The sequence below is a fragment of the Babylonia areolata genome, chromosome 18 (genome assembly GCF_041734735.1).
Source record: "Babylonia areolata isolate BAREFJ2019XMU chromosome 18, ASM4173473v1, whole genome shotgun sequence".
Lineage (NCBI taxonomy): Eukaryota > Metazoa > Mollusca > Gastropoda > Neogastropoda > Buccinidae > Babylonia > Babylonia areolata.
Window position 1 is genome coordinate 26134210 of NC_134893.1, and position 17751 is coordinate 26151960.

The window sequence follows — 17751 nt, forward strand, 5'->3', positions numbered from 1 at the left end:
TTATGGAGGTCCATTTTGGTTTTGGACTGCGTGACAAGGCTGTACTCTACGCTTCCTGTCATAATGATATCCCAGTGTTAACCAGGCCCGAGAGATACAGACACTTGCAGTATTGGTCAGGTAATAAGAGCAACACACCCAACGACGCATCCTTGAAGTGCATGACACTCGACTGTGCGGTCCCAGTCTCCCCATTTAAGCCCACAGCACACTCAACTCTGGGTAGGAGCCGGCCACGAGCCGAAAAACCCACTGCTCAAGTTTCTTTTATCACTCCCCCTCACCCCATCTTCTTCCTCTCAATTCTTTATTCATCTGTTCTTCTCTCTTTCGTGCCCTCTCTCTCTCTCCTCACCCCACCCACCCTCGACTTTGACACCACTGATGCTGTGGTTGTGACAGCTGATGCTGGTAGAATAGTTTACGGGCTGAAGTGATTTATAGTTGTCACATCAGTAAAGTTTGTTGTTTCTTTACTGAAGTTTTGTTACATCGTGGTTTTGATTACATGTGGTAGATATTCGACCCTCTTTGTGTGCTTGTGTTTTTGGTCTTTTTTTTTCTTTAATGCGCGCACATGAGCGCTCATGTGTGTGTGTGTGTGTGTGTGTGTGTGTGTGTGTGTGTGTGTGTATGTGTGTTTGCGTGTGTAGGTATGTGTGGGGTGGGGGTGGGTGGTTGGAGAGGGGGATCATCGGAAGGTGTGTGTATGTGTGTGTGTGTGTGTGTGTGTGTGTGTGTGTGTGTGTGTGCGTGCGTGCATGTGTGTGTGTGTGTGTGTGTGTGTGTGTGTGTGTGTGTGTGTGTATGCGTGCGAGCATTCATACGGTTAAAAGCATGCGACAGAAAGTTTTTTTTATTGAATAATTTACGAGACTTCCCCATCCGTGCATACTTAAGAACGCCCATAAACGCGCGCGCACATTGTATGTTCTGTTCGGATGAGTCGTTTGGAGGGATCTGATACTGAAGAGAAATAAATCACGACTGTTGATTTATTCAAAATTAGCAGACGGTTTTATTTTGCCCCAAAAAGATCTTTTCCCATCTTCTGTGACTTTTACTTTTTGTTGCTGTGTACATTTTTTCTCTCCTTTCATTATCATTATTTTAAAATCGTTTCACTTTTTTAGGTTGGTGTCTTCGCAAAGCCATTCTTGCAGTTCGAGCCAACCACTCGTTTGAAACTAAACAACAATCTCCCAGTGGAACGCAGCCAGCAGAAACGAAGAATGTTGTTTATCAAGTCATACTTCAAAGTTATACGAATCAAATTAAATGCATGTAAAAACACGAAGCAAAATTGGTCAGTACATTGTAAAATAGAATTGTGCTTCCAGACAGGAAGTGTACCACTACGTTCAGAAGAGATAAATAAAGACACAAATAAATAAATAAGAAACAGAACATGATATAATTCGAAAAAAAATGCCCTGAAATGATCGCTTTGTGGTTGGCTGGGCTGTAAGAAACATATTTTGAAGTGAAAACACAAAAGGATTTATTTCCCGTCATTAAGAAGAGATTTATTTGTATTTTTGTAGGTTGGGGATACACGGATTTTTAACATATAATACACTCCACTCTCCAGAAGGTTTGGTAAATAATATTTCTTATTTGCTCTATGTTAAATTCGGGCTGCTGTCCCAAGGCACAGCTTGTAGTTGCAGTGCAGTGCCACCCATTTCTTTTCTGCCTGCATCTATAGTTGTGCTCCTATCGAAGTGCATTTTTCTGCAGAATTTTGCCAGCGACAATCCTCTGTTGCCGGTTTAAAAAAAAAAAAAATTTTTTTTTTTAACGTGCGCTAAGTGCATGCCATACACAGGAAGGGGCCTCGGTTTATCGTCTTATCCGAATGACTAGCGTCCTGTAGTAGCACTCAAGGCCCAGTGGAGGGGGAGAAAGTACTGGCGAGTGTGAGGTTCGATTCCTTGCTGTCAGGTTCTCTTGCTTCCTGGGCTGCCTTCACCATGTCCGTCCAACAACGAGTGTCTGTGAATCTTCCAGTAACTTACAAAGGCTTTGACATGAGCTGACCACAGGTAGGAAGCGCCATGACAGCAGGATTGTGGAGGGGTTTCTACTTACTCTGTGTGTGTGTGTGTGTGTGTGTGTGTGTGTGTGTGTGTGTGTGTGTGTGTGTGTGTTTCATTCGCAGTCTTTCGTGTTGTTGGTTTAAATCAGACCGTTTGAATCATTGTTTTCGGTATGGGCACAGAGTCCACAACAATCAGTGTAACTGATGTGCAAGTATAAGCATAGAGGCACATACACAGGCGCGCGTGCTTGAAGGCACGCACACACACACCCACACACCCACCCTCCCACCCCACCCCCACATATGCATATATATATATATATATATATATATATATATATACAAACACGCTCACGGACACACATACACACACCATACCCAAACACACACACAACCGACCTTCACCCTCAACCCATTCACACACACACACACACACACACACACACACACACACACACACACACACACACACACAAACACACACAATCTTACAGTAAAAAAAAGTTGCAAAAATGATATCATAACACTGGAAGAGCAAACAACATCAAGACTTGCTACTGCAGGAAGATGAAGACTGGACAGCCATGATAACATTCAAATTCGAAAACTAATCCTTAAACAAACAAACAAAAAAAGGCTACAGTCACCAGTGTGTGCGACAAGACATTAAATACACAAGATTCCTCCTCCACTGGACAGCCAGCTAGCCAGCCAGCCAATCAAATTCCTCTAATTGTGACTTCCTCCCTTCAGGACCCAAGGTCACCAGAGGCCGGCACGCAGTAGAAATCCTCCAAAGGTGGAGTAAACTCCGCCGTTGAACATGGTGTAGGCACCCCCAAGCGTCTTTTCCACCCACACACGTTCCCCTTCCTTAAGCTGCACGATTACCTGCAAGAAGACCACGGCAGTGGTTATAACAAAATAACAAAATGATAATTTTATCATAGTTTCTCTCATTCGGAAATAGTGCTTCTGAGTTTTTCTTTAACATACATGTTACAATTTTTCTTACTGTGTTGTTAAGCAACCTGTTAAGTTTTTATCACTTTCATATTTGATTCAGTCTTTTCACTTATAAGTTAAAATTTTACTATGTTTATATATATATGTTAGACTCAACTTCGGGCTGAGAGACTGATTGGTGTGAGTGACGAGCCTTTGAATGTTCATGTAGTTTCCAATCGGATTGATAAAGATGAATTATATTGTATTGTTGTTGTCAATGCTTGTTGACAGTGCAACACCTTTCGCCGGCCTATGCGTGCGTTACGACTACGTGCGGCGTTTTGCCACACGCGCGTTTCGCCTACGTGCGTTTTGGCCCCCGTGCGTTTCGCATATAGACTGTCAATAATTGCGTTCGTTTCGCCTACAGACTGTCAATGATTACGTTCGTTTCGCCTACGGACTGTCAATAATTACGTTCGGTTCGTCAACAAATGATTTCGTGCGTTTCACCTAAAGACTGTGCAAAATTACGTTCGTTTCGCCAACTGTCAATAACTACGTTCGTTTCGCCTACAGACTGTCAACAATTACGTTCGTTTCGCCTACGCCTTGTGCACCAGACTGCAGTACTATAAACGTACACGTGCATACACCGCAGAAAGAAAGGGAACTGACTTCTACAGTATTGCCGGATATGTCTACACATAATCTTATTTTTCTGAACATTTTCAGCTCTGCTTTTCTTCTGCTCTGTGCCATCCCAGCTGTGTGGATCCCTCAGTACGGCACTATGTTACCTGGGCGTTGATCCAAGGACGGTACACATGGAGGCACAACCAAGTGCTAAAAGAAATTGCACACGTGGTGAGCACTGTCCAAGGCGCACCAACCCCACCAGACGTTCCAGTAGAGTTTCGCTCTGCAGAAGGGAAAACAGCTGTAACGTCCAGCGCACGAAAATGTGGGCTGCTTGATGGTGCCGAAGATTGAGAATACAAAGTTGACCTACCAGGGGGGAAGAAACACCAGGAAATCATCAGCAAGAGTGGCATGAAACCTGACATAGTACTCCACTCCAAGGCAACGAAACAAGCCATTCTGACTGAGCTCACTGTGTCATACGAAAGCAGAATGGAGGAAGCCCACATCTACATGACTGAGAAGTATGCTAGTCGACGAAGGCGGCAGTACGTCGCAGGTCCTCCAGTCCTCCGTAGAGCTTCCGGGCCGCTGGGATTGGGTCGGGCCAGGTTTTCTCTCGGAGCGCTTGGTGGAGCGGGCAGGACTGCAGCAGATGTTCTGTTGTCTGGCTGCCTGTTCTGCAGGGGCACTGCTCTGTGTCGCCGATACGGAGTTTCGTGTATAGGTGGTGTTTCAGGCGGTTGTGGCCTGTCCTGAGCCTGAAAATGGCTACCTGCTCTCGACGAGTCAGCAGGTAGTACGGGTCTGCTCTGTTGTGGCGTGGATGCTGCTGCTTCCACTTGTTCTGCAGCTTGGCCTTAATGATGGTCCTGGATTCAGAGTAGCTGGTAGACCTGTCCATCTGCTCTTTCGTAGTGCCTTCCTTTGCCAGGGAGTCAGCAGTCTCGTTGCCAAGCACGTTGCAGTGGGAGGGAATCCACTGCAGGGTGACTGTGTGACTTGTGCAGAGGGAGGCGAGAGAGGAGGACAGATCGTTGAGTTCTGGATCTCTGTTGGACCAAAGGGCCTGCAAGATGGACAGGGCGTCGGTCAGGAAGACAACGTTGTGGCTGGCGTAGGGGCTGACCTCGATGTGGGCTGCTGCTGTTTTCAAGGCTTCTGCTTCGGCTCTGTAATTGGTGGAGTACAGGCCGGTAGCGAGGCAGATCTTTTCTTCTCTGCCTCCTGGATACTGAACATAGACTCCTGCCCCTCCGTTCCGAATGGCATCTGCCGCAGAGCCGTCAGTGTAGACATGAGTCCAGAACTCTTTGGGGAACTGGGTGTGGAGGTGTTCAAGGGTGAGGGACTTTCTTTCAGGGCCGCTTTGGGAATCTTTGGGGCCAACACCAGGGATGCTGCACTGGATGAGGGGAGGGGTTCCTTCGCTCCAGGCAGGGACGGCAAGACACCGGGGTATCACTTTGGGGGCATGGTCAAGGATATCTTGATGTTGCCGTTCTAGGATCCTGCTCTGGTGTACGAAGCTCCCTCTCTTCAGCCGTCCTTTTGTTGGCTGGGACAGTCTGTCCTTCATGGGGTGGCCTTGCAACCTCTTGAACTTGGCAGCCTGGGTCAGGAGTTTGGCGTCTCTGCGGTCCTCAAGGGGCTGGAGCTCTGTGATGGTTTCAAGCTCCTGAATTGGCGTAGACCTCATGGCCCCTGTGATGATACGGGTAGCTTGATTCTGAACCTTGCTGATCCGTTCAAAGTTGGACTTGGCTGTAGTGCCCCATGCAGTCATGCCATACTCCAGCACTGGCCTGACTCTACCAGTGTACAGCCTCCTGAGGGTCGTGTTGTCTGCACCCCATGTTGTTCCTGCCAGCTTCTTCATGAGGGCAAGTCGTACTTTTGCTCTTGATTCTGCTTTCTCTGCTTGCTTCTTCCACGTCAGGCGTTTGTCAAAAGTGACTCCCAGGTACGTGGGGTTGTTCTCAGCAAGCAGAGTTTGTCCATTGATGCGCAGGTTGGCCTTCTGTTCTTTGGGTGAGAGGCTGAAAACAGTGTAAGTGGTCTTTTTGGCATTAATTGTCACCAGCCACTGTTTTGTCCAGCTTTCGAGAACATTCAGCGCCTGCTGTAGTCTGTAGTTGGCAGTTGTGAGGTGTTCTTCCGAGCACCATAGGACAAGATCGTCTGCATAGATGGCTCCCTGGACTTTGCGTGGCATATCTTTGACGATGTCGTTGATAAAGACGAGGAATAGTGTAGGGCTGAGGACACCTCCTTGAGGAACTCCTTCTCTCAGTGTCTTCTTCCGACTGTATGCTCCATTGACATGGACTCGGGCCTTCCTATTGTTCAGGTACTGCGAGATCCACTGGTACATACAGCCAGTCACACCACTCTTCTGGAGCTTCCTCCGGAGGCCATCCTTCCAGACTTTGTCGTATGCCTTTTCCATGTCTATCCACACCGTCAGTGTATGCTGTTTGTCCTGGAAGCCATCCTCGATCTTCTGGGCTATGTAGGTCACTTGGTCCTCAGTGGAATGATGTTGGCGGAAGCCTGCCTGCTCTGGAGTGATGATGTTGTTCTTCTCCAGGTGCCAAACTAGGCGCGAGTTGATCATACGCTCTAGGAGCTTGCCCACGCAGCTGGTGAGGCTGATGGGGCGATAACTATCAGCCCTGGCTCTGTCTTTGCCCTTCTTGTGGATGGGCACCATGTCAGCTTCTCGCCAGCTCTGTGGAACATGCCCCGTCTTCCAACTGTTGTTGAAGAGAGCAAGGAGTTTGGTCTTTGCTTTGGTGCCAAGGTGTTTTAGCATTTCGTTGGTGACTTTGTCAGGACCTGGAGATTTTTTGTCCTGCAAAGACTTTATGGCTTCTTCAAACTCCTTCAGTTTGAAAGGCCTGTCCATATATTCAGGTTGGTCTTGGTCATCCTGATGATTCTTCATTTCATCATGGACTTGTTGTTTTCTGTCCTCTGACACAGTGATGTTGCTGATCTGCTCATAGCTGTCTATGAAGCAGTTTGCTGCCTCTCTCCCTGTCACCATCTCCTGGTCTTTTTGAAGCGTGACAGGCGCTGACCTTGTCTCTTCGTTGTTCATGGCTTTGGTGAGTTTCCAGAGTTTGTTGCCATCTCTGTCAAGGTTCAGCTTTTCTGTTTTCTCCATCCAGCTTGTTCTTGCAGCTTGGATGTAGGCCTTTCTGTATTTGGCAGTGCAGGCTTTGAGAGTAATGTTGTTTTCTTGTGTTGGGTTGTTTTCAACCTCCTCTCTAGTCCTTGTCACTTCATCTTCAAGCTCCTGCAGCTCTTCTGTCCAATATGGCCTGTCGTTCTTGCGATGATGATGATGATGATGATGATGTTACTTCTGATGAGTTTGATTATGACGCTGGTGAATATGGTGATGATGACGACGACTGGCGATGATGATGATGACAGAATGACGATGACGACAAAGATAGTGATAACGATGACGTCAGTGATGTGCCAGGGAAATAAAAACAAAAGTGACCTGCACGGAGGCGCGGTCATAGTTATCGTCGTCGTTGGTCTCGGTCTCGGCAATCTCCTGACCCTCCTTCTTCACGGAGAAGATCCCGAAGTTGGTAATGCCACCTGATATAGCTGCCACCTATAGAAATACACACACACACACACACACACACACACACAAGCACACACACACACACACACACACACACACACATAACATACACACGCACGCATGCACACACGCACACACACACACAACACACACACACGCACACAAACACACATACACACACACACATGATAGTATTTTCACAATAAATATGTTTTAATGATTACAGCCAACATGCACACGCACACATACACGCGTGTGCGCGCGAATACATGCAAGTAATAATATCTTCACAACAAATGTGTTGTGTTTTTTTTAATAATGATTACAACCAGCATTACTGACACCTGACGTATAGGTCAGGTCAGGGGCATAGCCCTTGCTACTGGTACCGTGTAACCCAGTACTACCTGCCGCATGTGAAGTCTCCCAACGACAGACCAGGCGGAGGAGGAAACCTTTGCCAACGGCTGTGAAGGCGGAAGAGGATGACCAAAGGGCAGGGGGAGCTCTTATCCTTGGCTGGAAGTCCTCCTAGGAGACGGAACTCTGAAGAAAAGACCTGCACCTGCCGAGGCCGTCCTACACGTGGCAGTATCTGCACCTGTGGGACTTTGAGCGTCGGTAGGCGAGAGAGTGGGGAAGGGACTGCACAACTCTTCTTTACTAAAAAAAAAGTCACCTGTGCTGGTCAGGCAACCAGGCTAATGTCGGAACGACGAGCTAGCCCTTCAACACCCAGCTTTCCCAAGCACTGCAGCGATGGAGAAGTGGTAACGGGGACAGGCAGAGGATGCTGCTGGCAGTTCCTAGTCACGACTCTGCATACAGGCGGCTGTGGGGTGATGGTCGTCCGCCATAGACAGAAAGGACAGGCTGATCATCCTTGGGGATTTCAATGCCCGCGTCGGCGTGGACTTCTCATGGCCAAAAGTCCTAGGACAGCATGGCACTGGCAAGTGCAACTCCAACGGACTGCTTTTGCTCTCGCTCTGCGCGCAGCATGGACTGACCATTACCAACACCCTCTTCCAACAAGTGGACAAGTGCAAGAACACATGGATGCACCCCCGCTCCAAGCAATGGCACATGCTGAACTATGTGATTGTCTGGCAGGGGGAAAGAGGTGATGTTTCCATTACACGCTGCATGAGAGGAGCAGTCTGTTGGTCGGACCATCACCTGGTACGAAACATGATGAACATCAGACTTGCACACAAGCTCCAACCAGCCAGGCAGAACCCCCCTAGGAAGCTGAACATCCACCGCCTCCCTATCACCAAGGACGTGCTGCAGCAACATATCCAAGCAGCTCTCCAAGAAATTCCTGCATCGACTGATGTAGAAGATGTATGGAGCACCTTTAGAGATGCTGTGTACAAAAAGGAGAAGTGTGAGCAAAGGAAGCAGGGCTCAACTTCTGGAGACGTTTCCCTTGCAACACCTGTGGGAAGTGCTGCGCAACCGGAATCGGCCTCTTCTCCCATATGAGAACACACACCGACAGATAAGCCTGCCTGCCTACTCATCCGTCGGTCCGACGGGAGACTCCATTACTGTACACAGCAGCAGCTGACACATCGGCTTTGTACAGAGGAGCTGGTTTGACGAGAACGACTCTGGAATCTCCACGCTCCTGAACACACTGCATATACGGCATCAGGATCACATTTCCGATAACGACTGCCAGAGGAAGAAGAACCAGTTCTTGCAAACCAAGCAACTCCTACAGAAGGGGCTGCGTAAGATGAAGAACACCTGGTGGGAGAGAAAGTCCGAAGAGCTTCAGTCCGCTGCTGATGCTCACGACTTGAAGACTTCCATGATGGTCTCTGAGCTGTGTATGGGCTGAGAGTGACAGGATCAACCCCTGTCCGAGTCTTGGACCAGACCACCCTCCTGACAGACAAGAAAGACATCCTTGCCTGCTGGGCAGAGCACTTCAACACCCTCCTCAACAGGGACTCGTCCGTATCTGACGAGGTAATTGCAGCCCTCCCACAGCTACCAGTCAATGACTCACTAGCTGCCCCTCCCACCAACCCGGAAGACGCTGAAGCTGACAACGTCAGGAAAAGCACCAGGAGCGGATGGAATCCAGGTTGACATCTACAAGTATGGAGGCGAGGTGCTGACAGACAAGCTGACCGCCCTGTTCCAGTCTATCTGGGAGAGAGGGGAGGTCCCCCAGGATTTCAAGGATGCTTCAATTGTCCACATTTACAAACGGAAGGGAGACAAAACATCCTGCGATAACCACTGTGGAATCTCTCTCCTCTGCATTGCCGGCAAGATCTTCGCCCACATCATACTGAACAGACTGGTTGACCATGTCTCCAACACAGTCATCCTTGAAACACAGTGCGGCTTCTGCTCAGGCAGGGGAACATGTGACATGGTGTTTGCCGTAAGCCAGATGCAAGAGAAGTGCCGTGAGCAGAACAAGGTGCTCCACATGGTCTTTGTAGACCTGACTAAGGCCTTCGACACGGTGAACCACCATGGTCTGTGGAAGATCCTCCTAAAGTTCGGCTGCCCAGACAGCCTAATCCAGCTGATTGCGTCATTCCACGATGGCATGCAGGTGAGAGTACAGGAAAATACTGACATGTCCGATCCATTCCCTGTGTTAATGGAGTGAAGCAGGGCTGCGTCCTGGCACCCACACTGTTCTTCATTCTCTTCTCTGCCATGCTGATTGACGCCTTCCAATACTGTGACGGGGGCATCTACATTCAGTTTCGCACAGATGGCAAACATTTCAACTTGCGGCGACTCCACGCTAGGTCCAGGGTGTTTGAGGCATTGTTGAGAGAGTTCCTCTTCGCTGATGAGTGCGTGCTTGCTACACACACCCATGAGGACATGCAGTTCATTATGGACAGGTTCTCAACCTCCTGCAGTCGCTTTGGACTCACCATCAGCCTCAGCAAGACCGAGTCCATATACCAATCATCTAGCTCACAGAACGCCAGTACCTCCCCCCCACCTGCAATCAAGATCGATGACACAGAGATCAAGTCAGTCGACAAGTTTTGCTACCTGGGCAGCACCCTATGCAGCAACGGAGCCCTTGATGCAGAAGTGATGCAGAAGTGATCCTGGCAGACTCAACAACAGGCTGTGGAACAAAAATGGCATCAGGCTCAGCATCAAAATCAAAACCTACAGAGCTGTTGTGCTGACCACCTTGTTGTACTGCTGTGAAACATGGACGACGTATCGCCGTCACATTCAACAACTTGAGCAGTTTCACCAGAGATGCCTACGAAAGATCCTCGGCATAAAGTGGCAAGACAGGGTCTCCAACTTCCAGCTCCTAGAGAGGAGCAGCCTGCCCAGCATCGAAAGCCTGCTGATCCAGTGCCAGCTGCGCTGGACAGGACACGTTGTCCGCATGACAGACAGCAGGATCCCGAAGATGCTACTATATGGCCAGCTGAAGGAAGGCCACCGCGAACTTGGAAGACCCTGCAAGCGCTTTAAGGACACCTTGAAGACAAACCTCAAAGCCTGTGACATAGACATCGCTTCCTGGGAAACTGATGCCCTTGACCGCTCTCCCTGGAGAATGTTGTGCCCTAGTGGCCTAAAGACGTTTGGAAACAAGAGAACGCTGGCCATTAAGGAGAAGCGTGAGCGAAGGAAGCAGGGCTCAACTTCTGGAGACGTTTTCCCTTGCAACACCTGTGGGAAGTGCTGCGCATCCAGAATCGGCCTCTTCTCCCATATGAGGACACACACCGACAGATAAGCCTGCCTACCTACTCATCCGTCAGTCCGACGGGGGACTCCATCACAACCAGCATGAACATACGTGTTGGTTTCCTGTTGAAACGCCACACGTCTTACCCTCCTAGTTAAAAGACTCTTTCATTTCAATGACCGCTGTTGCTGCTGCTACTACTGCTGCTGCAAATTTGTGACAGAAAAGCCTGTCATGTAGACTACACAGAGAAAACTTGTGGCATCTCGTTTATATAAAGCATTGCACAGTATTGTCTTTATTAAACACTTGCAGCTCTTTCAAATGTCTTGCCATACATGGTTTATCAATATTTAATCTTATATGCATATTGTGCCATTTCCGGAATAAGTAGTAGTAGTAGTAATAGTAGTAGTAGAAGCAGTAGTAATCGTAGCAGCCGTAGTATTAGGAGTAGTAGTGGTGGTGGTGGTTGTTGTTGTAATGTTGGTAGTAGTAGCAGTTGAATCAGCAACAACAACAGCATTAGCAGTGGTAGTTGATGAAAACGACCTGCTTGAAACTTGTGAGTCAGCTTATTGGAAAAGCCATAGCACAGAAACAGCCCTTCTTTCCGTCACAGATAGTTTCCTCTCACAGACAAAAGACTTACATCTGTAGTGGCATTTTTAGATCTGTCAGCGGCATTTGATACAATTGACCACCAAATTCTTATCAATCGTCTTAGCACTACCTTTGGCATTAAATCTACTGCTTGAAAGTGGTTTTCTTCATATCTTTCAAATCGTCAACTCAAGGTTAAATTAAAACTTAGCATTCCTCTTGTGTTTGGTGTCCCTCAGGGATCAGTCTTAGGGCCTATCTTGTTCACTTTGTACACTCAACCTTTGTCTGACATCTTCAAAAAGCACTCATTTGGTTACCATAAATATGCAGATGACACAGAATTACAAAAAGCCGCTCCATCATCTGATTTTAAAACAGTCATTACTGAATTGGAAGCTTGTGTAGCTGATGTAAAAACATGGATGGACAAAAACAAACTAAAGCTCAATGAAGACAAAACCGAACTCTTAGCCGTAGGAGACCTAACTCGTCTTAAGGCAGCAGAAAAGGACCCAGTTACGTTTGGCCCTGCAGTAGCATTTCAAACATCAGCCAAATACCTGGGTGTATATCTCGATCAAACCTTGACTATGAACGACCAAATTTCATTCTTGTGTCGCTCATGTAATTTTCATCTCCGAAGGCTAGCCTCAGTCAGACCCTACATAACAGAGAAAAATATGGCTCAGTTGCTTTCCTCTTTTGTCATGTCCAGACTGGATTACTACAATTCCACTCTTGCATCAACAGATTACAGAAAATTCAGAACAATGCTGCACAACTGGTTCTCGCCAAAAAGAAATCTGATCATATTACACCTCTGCTGAATCGGTTACACTGGTTTCCAGTTGAGCCCCGCATTCACTATCAGTTAGCAACCCTCGCCTTCAAACATTTTGACAGGTCTCTTCCATTGTATCTCTCCTCTGTATTGGAACCATATGAACCGCACAGAATATTAAGATCCAGTTCTGAAAAGCTGCTTAAAGTTCCAAGTACTAATCTGAAATGCGCTGGAAATAGGTCTTTCAGAGCTCAGGTTCCCCAAGTGTGGAACTCTCTACCTTCATCTCTTAGAAATGCCTCTGATCTACATTCCTTTAAGTCAGATCTGAAAACTTACCTTTTCTGTAAGTATTTTTGTTCTGGGCGGATTGGTTAAACCAAGGTATGCTTGCTAGCAAGTATCTTTGTACTAGTATTTTTGTAGTCCTGTTTTAATGCATTGTGTATTTGATGTAGTTTTGGTCTTAGATATGATGTCATTTTTTTCTATCTGGTTATTTTTAATCATATTTTAATGCTTATGCAATTTTGTTTTTAGTGCAGTTGATATTTAATGTCAGTGTGTGTGTGTGTGTGTGTGTGTGTGTGTCTGTAACGGAGGGTGTGTGTGTGTGTGTGTGTGTGTGTGTGTGTGTGTGTGTGTGTGTGTGTGTGTGTGTGTGTGTGTGTGTTCTATGAAATGCATTTTGTTTTAATCTAAGCCTTATTTACTTCATAGCTTTTATAATCTGATTCATCTCTTAAGTGTGCTTTTTCATTCATATGAACACACTGGATGTTTTCCATTGTCAGATAGCGGTTGATATGTTTTTTAAGGCATGTTTATAGTCAACTGGATGATGTAAGGCGCTTTGAGCAGCATTGGTGCTGGATATCGCGCCATAGAAAAACTATGTATTATTATTATGATGATTATTATTATTAGTGGTGACAGCAGCAGTAGCAGTGGTAGCAACAGAAGCAGCGGTAATATCAGCAGTAGTAGCAGAAGCAGTAGTAATAGTAGAAGTAGTTGCAGCAGCAGCAGCAGTAGTAGCAGCAGTAGTAGCAGTAGTCGTAGATGACGTGTTAGGAACAGCAGTAATATCAGGTCTGGTATCTGAACGCAGCAAGGAATACGTGTCTGTCCCAAATCTATCTCTTCGTATTATTTCCTGTCAATCCCCCTCACGCTGACCCGCGTTAAAGAACAAAATGTCAGGACTGTTCCACATACGCTACATCATACCTGCAAAACAAGGGGAAAGGGGAAAAAAAGAAGAAAAAAAAAGAGTGAAATAAAAGAAAGAAAACAAAGAAGCTGACCCCTGACTTTCTCATTAACACAACACGCTGTTCAGGCCTTGAGAGCCTACCCTAGGTTTTGTGTGAAACATTAACAGAGTGAAGTAAAAAAAAAAAAAATCATACACAGTAAAACAAATAAGTAAATGCACCAAACTATATAATAAAATGAAAGATGACATAGAAGACAACTGACAAACAAAACGAGAAAAAAAAAATGCCAGAGGCTACGCTCAGCAAAAAACCACAAAAAAACAAAAAGAAAACAATAACAACAATTAACAACCGCGAACATCCTGCTCCACATGTGTGTGTGGGTGCGCGCGCGCGCGCGCGCACACACACACACACACACACACACACAAGCGCGCCCCGCAAACAAACAAAGTCCAAACCTTGAGAAAGAGGACATAGACTCCAGTGATGGGCGTGACGAAGATGTCGGTGTTTGTGTCAAAGCCATTGCCCACGTTGAGGTCAGGCTCCCCGAACTGGATCCTGGGGTGGTGGCGCAGGTCATCGTTGCGGCTTGCACTCACCATGAAACACACCATCTTCTGGCTGGTGGCTGTTGCGTCGACGGATGGATGAATGAGATGAATGGATAGATGGATGGACGGGGGTGTGGTGAGACAGACAACAGCGTTGTTGCATTGTGCGTATTCGTAATGCATATTCATTCTGCTTAATTGTTGTCACATATTTTCGCCTTAAACATTTAACTTTACATAAAATATGATTTTGCACATTCATTTTACATACTGTCATATAAATTTAAACGTTCTCCACATTAAACATTTTTTACAGAGAAGTAACTCTCTCCATTTACAAGGTACACGACTTTAAGTCAATAATACTTGTGCTAACGATTCAGCTAGCACACAGGTAAATAAAAGAAAGCTCTGGGCCTGTCCCTATATTGATCATTTGGCGTGTGCACACAACAGCAATGACAGAAGAAATGTGCAAATAAAAATTAGCCTTTTATTCACGACTGGCATAGCCTTCTTGTCCTAAATACCGTACACATAATGTACAGACAATAGAACAAAATCATGGTTGTCTCGACTGATTTTTGCACAATCGTCCTGCCCAGTTTTCAACACAAACATTCCACACAGTATCTTACATTTCCGCCTTAAACGCTCTACATCATTGCACATATCATGCTGCATAAACATTCTACCCATTGCCATGGACTATATTTCCACCTTAAGCATTCAACACTGCAATATCATATAACACATTAATTCTACAGACTGTCATATATTTTTGCATTTTACGTTCTACATTACACATCAGTTGCACAGTCATTCTACTCTTTGCCAATATATCTTTATTTCTAGATAATCTATGTTTAAGAGTAGTAAGGTGAAAAAAGACACACACAGAGGTGAACAGTGACAAATAACACCCTATACTATACTACCCCACCAACTTGATCCTTAAAGCGCTCCAGCTCGTCGTTCATCTTGATCAGGTTGTTCTTCAGAGTATGGATCTGAGCCCTCTGCTCCTCTAGCAGCTGACCTTGCTGCGTCACAAGGGCCGACAGGGCTGGCGGGTCGTCGAACCTTTTGCTGACGTCATTCCCTGATGACGTCTGTACGTGAACGAGAGCAGCATTGGTCAGCACGCGGTCTGCCATACGCATCGATAGATTCATATATTAGTTGTCTGTTTTTCTTTGTTTGGTTTGTTTTTCAAAGGTAGATTGGGGCGGTGTGTGTGTGTGTGTGTGTGTGTGTGTGTGTGTGTGTGTGTGTGTGTGTGTGTGTGTGTGTGTAATGCAAGGCAACCCAATACAACAAACTGAACTGTTCAATACTAAATCACGATAGAATGCAACACCGCGCAAGGCAACACAATGCACAATAAAAGCACAACACAGCATACAATTAAAGAATATAACACAACGCAACACATCAGTATACAACGCAACACAAGGCAACGCGATGCAACACAACGCAACACATCAGTAAACAACATAACACAATGCAACACAACGCGACACAAGGCAACGCGATGCAACACAACGCAACACATCAGTAAACAACGCAACACATCAGTAAACAACGCAACACAACGCAACGCGATGCAAAACAACGCAGCACATCAGTAAACAACACAATACATCAGTAAACAACGCAACACAACGCAACGCGATGCTACACAGCGCAACACAGGGCAACGCGACTCAGTCCAACGCAACACACTTACTTCGGGAAAACACCCCAGAAGACACATTGCGTACAGAAACAACACCATCATTACTTGGTTCCAGCTGCCAACGGCTGTTTGCCAGTGTATCACAGACTTGTAACCCACATAGACTGGAAGTTCCGGGGCTGACGAGTGCTGATCATATAACTCGCTGTTGCCACGCCAGACATGAGAAACCAACATCTGTGCGCAGCTTTATCTCTAGGACTTCTGCCATTTTTAGTACGCTGGTCTTTCGGATGAGACATTGAACCGAGTCCCCTGTGCAGCATGCACTGAGCACGTGTAAACTGAACCCACTGCAACAGTCAGATTGTCCCAGGAATTATGTTGAAAAATCAACATTGGCAGACAACATTGTGCACTAAACCTCCACACAAAGAAATCTGTTGTGGCAAAAAGCAATAGAGTATATATAAAATTATATATATATATATATATATATATATATATATATATATACATAAAGGAAAAAAAGAAAGAAAAAAGAAAGAAATAGTCTCTTTGCTATCTTTATTTGTACTTGCAAACAAACGACGGCGAAGGCGAAGGCAGCCTGTTCTTGGAAGTCAGTCCATCGTAGCCCGAGGATGACTAAGTCTGATTTCTCACCGAGGAAAGCGCAAATGGCTCTGCAGTCCAAGACTGGAGGCACACAGGCGCCCGCAGGTACAGTACAGAAGTATGTTGTCTGGGGAAGGTGGGTGGCTGGGTTGGTAGGGGAGGGCGCTGCTGTGTTACGTCTGTTTCTTGCAGTATGAGGTTGTTCTGAGTTGAAGAGAAGAGCTGTTGCACGGGGGCAACCCCACTCTCTCGGCAGAAGGAACCTTGACCTACTGGCAGAGGAACCCTTACGCCTGGAGACTCCTTTTCCAGCCGCAGTGGATGACCAGGACTTCTCAGTGTCTCGTCGTGGTCTTGACCCCCCGCAACATCTGCCGCTGGAAACTCATTTCTGACCCTATCGGACCTTATTGATGGTCTCATCCACCCAGTCCTCCGGAACCAGTCTTCGAATGCATGGATACGTATGTATGACAGTCAGTCATGTCCAACTATTGCCACCAGAACAGCAAAGGAGGCATCTGTTGTCCTGACTATCTTGTCTAGAATTTGATTATAGCGGAGAGTGCCTTGCCCAGAGTTACATTCCTACTCTCTCGGCCAAGAGGGTTTTAGGACAGTCGGAGATGGGATGGGTCCCAAAGGTCAACTAGCCCCCAAGGCTGCAGCACTAAGAGCCAGTGCAATCTTGCCATGTATACTAGCACTAACTCACCGAGGGTTGCAAATCCGTCGGCCATTTGAAGCCGTTGCCCGAAGGCAACCAGAAGACACATAATTAAAAAAAAAGAAAAAAAAAAGTAGGAGGCAGAGGAAGAGAAAGAGGAGAGGGAGTGGGGTAGGGGGAAGGAATATTTTGTTGGCTATAGTGCCATCTATGTTAGTTGAGCTAACATTGAAGCGAAAGCATTGTCGCGCCCCTGAGAAAATACATGCCGGTGTGCAAACGTTCTCTCTCACACAAAAGCTCATCTTCGAAAGGACGGTCATGCCACAGTCTAGGAAAGGGGTTGTTTTTATTGGAGCGTTTTGTTTTTGTTGTTGTTGTTGTTGTTGTTGTATTCTTTGCTGCTGTTTTTGCTTGTTTTGTTTTTCTTTCTTATTTTGTCTCACATAACTATCTTTCATACTATTTTACCTCATTTCATGTTGTTTTATTTCATTTCAATCTGCTTTACTTTATTTTAGTTTTTTTTGCAGTGTTCTTTGGGTTGTTCTGCTACTTGTAATATTTTCGTCAGTGTGCCTGTGGAGTGTTCTCATGCATCTTGGATTACTGTTCAAAGTTTTGGTATTCATTATTCATTTGTTTTCTTCCCTTCAAAGTTTCAGTTGTTGAGTTTTTTT

General features: G+C 46.2%; 1 protein-coding gene across 1 annotated transcript; it reads right to left on the reverse strand.

Moving 5' to 3' along the window:
* Window positions 1-2654: 2654 nt before the first annotated feature.
* LOC143292206 (uncharacterized) lies at window positions 2655-16057 on the reverse strand. Its single transcript, XM_076602390.1, has 6 exons — window positions 15993-16057; window positions 15838-15911; window positions 15052-15258; window positions 14013-14185; window positions 7146-7265; window positions 2655-2932 (listed from the first exon to the last, which is right to left on the reverse strand). Exons 1-6 carry the CDS (start codon window positions 16055-16057, stop codon window positions 2804-2806), a joined length of 768 nt encoding a protein of 255 aa, XP_076458505.1. The 3' UTR covers window positions 2655-2803.
* Window positions 16058-17751: the final 1694 nt, after the last annotated feature.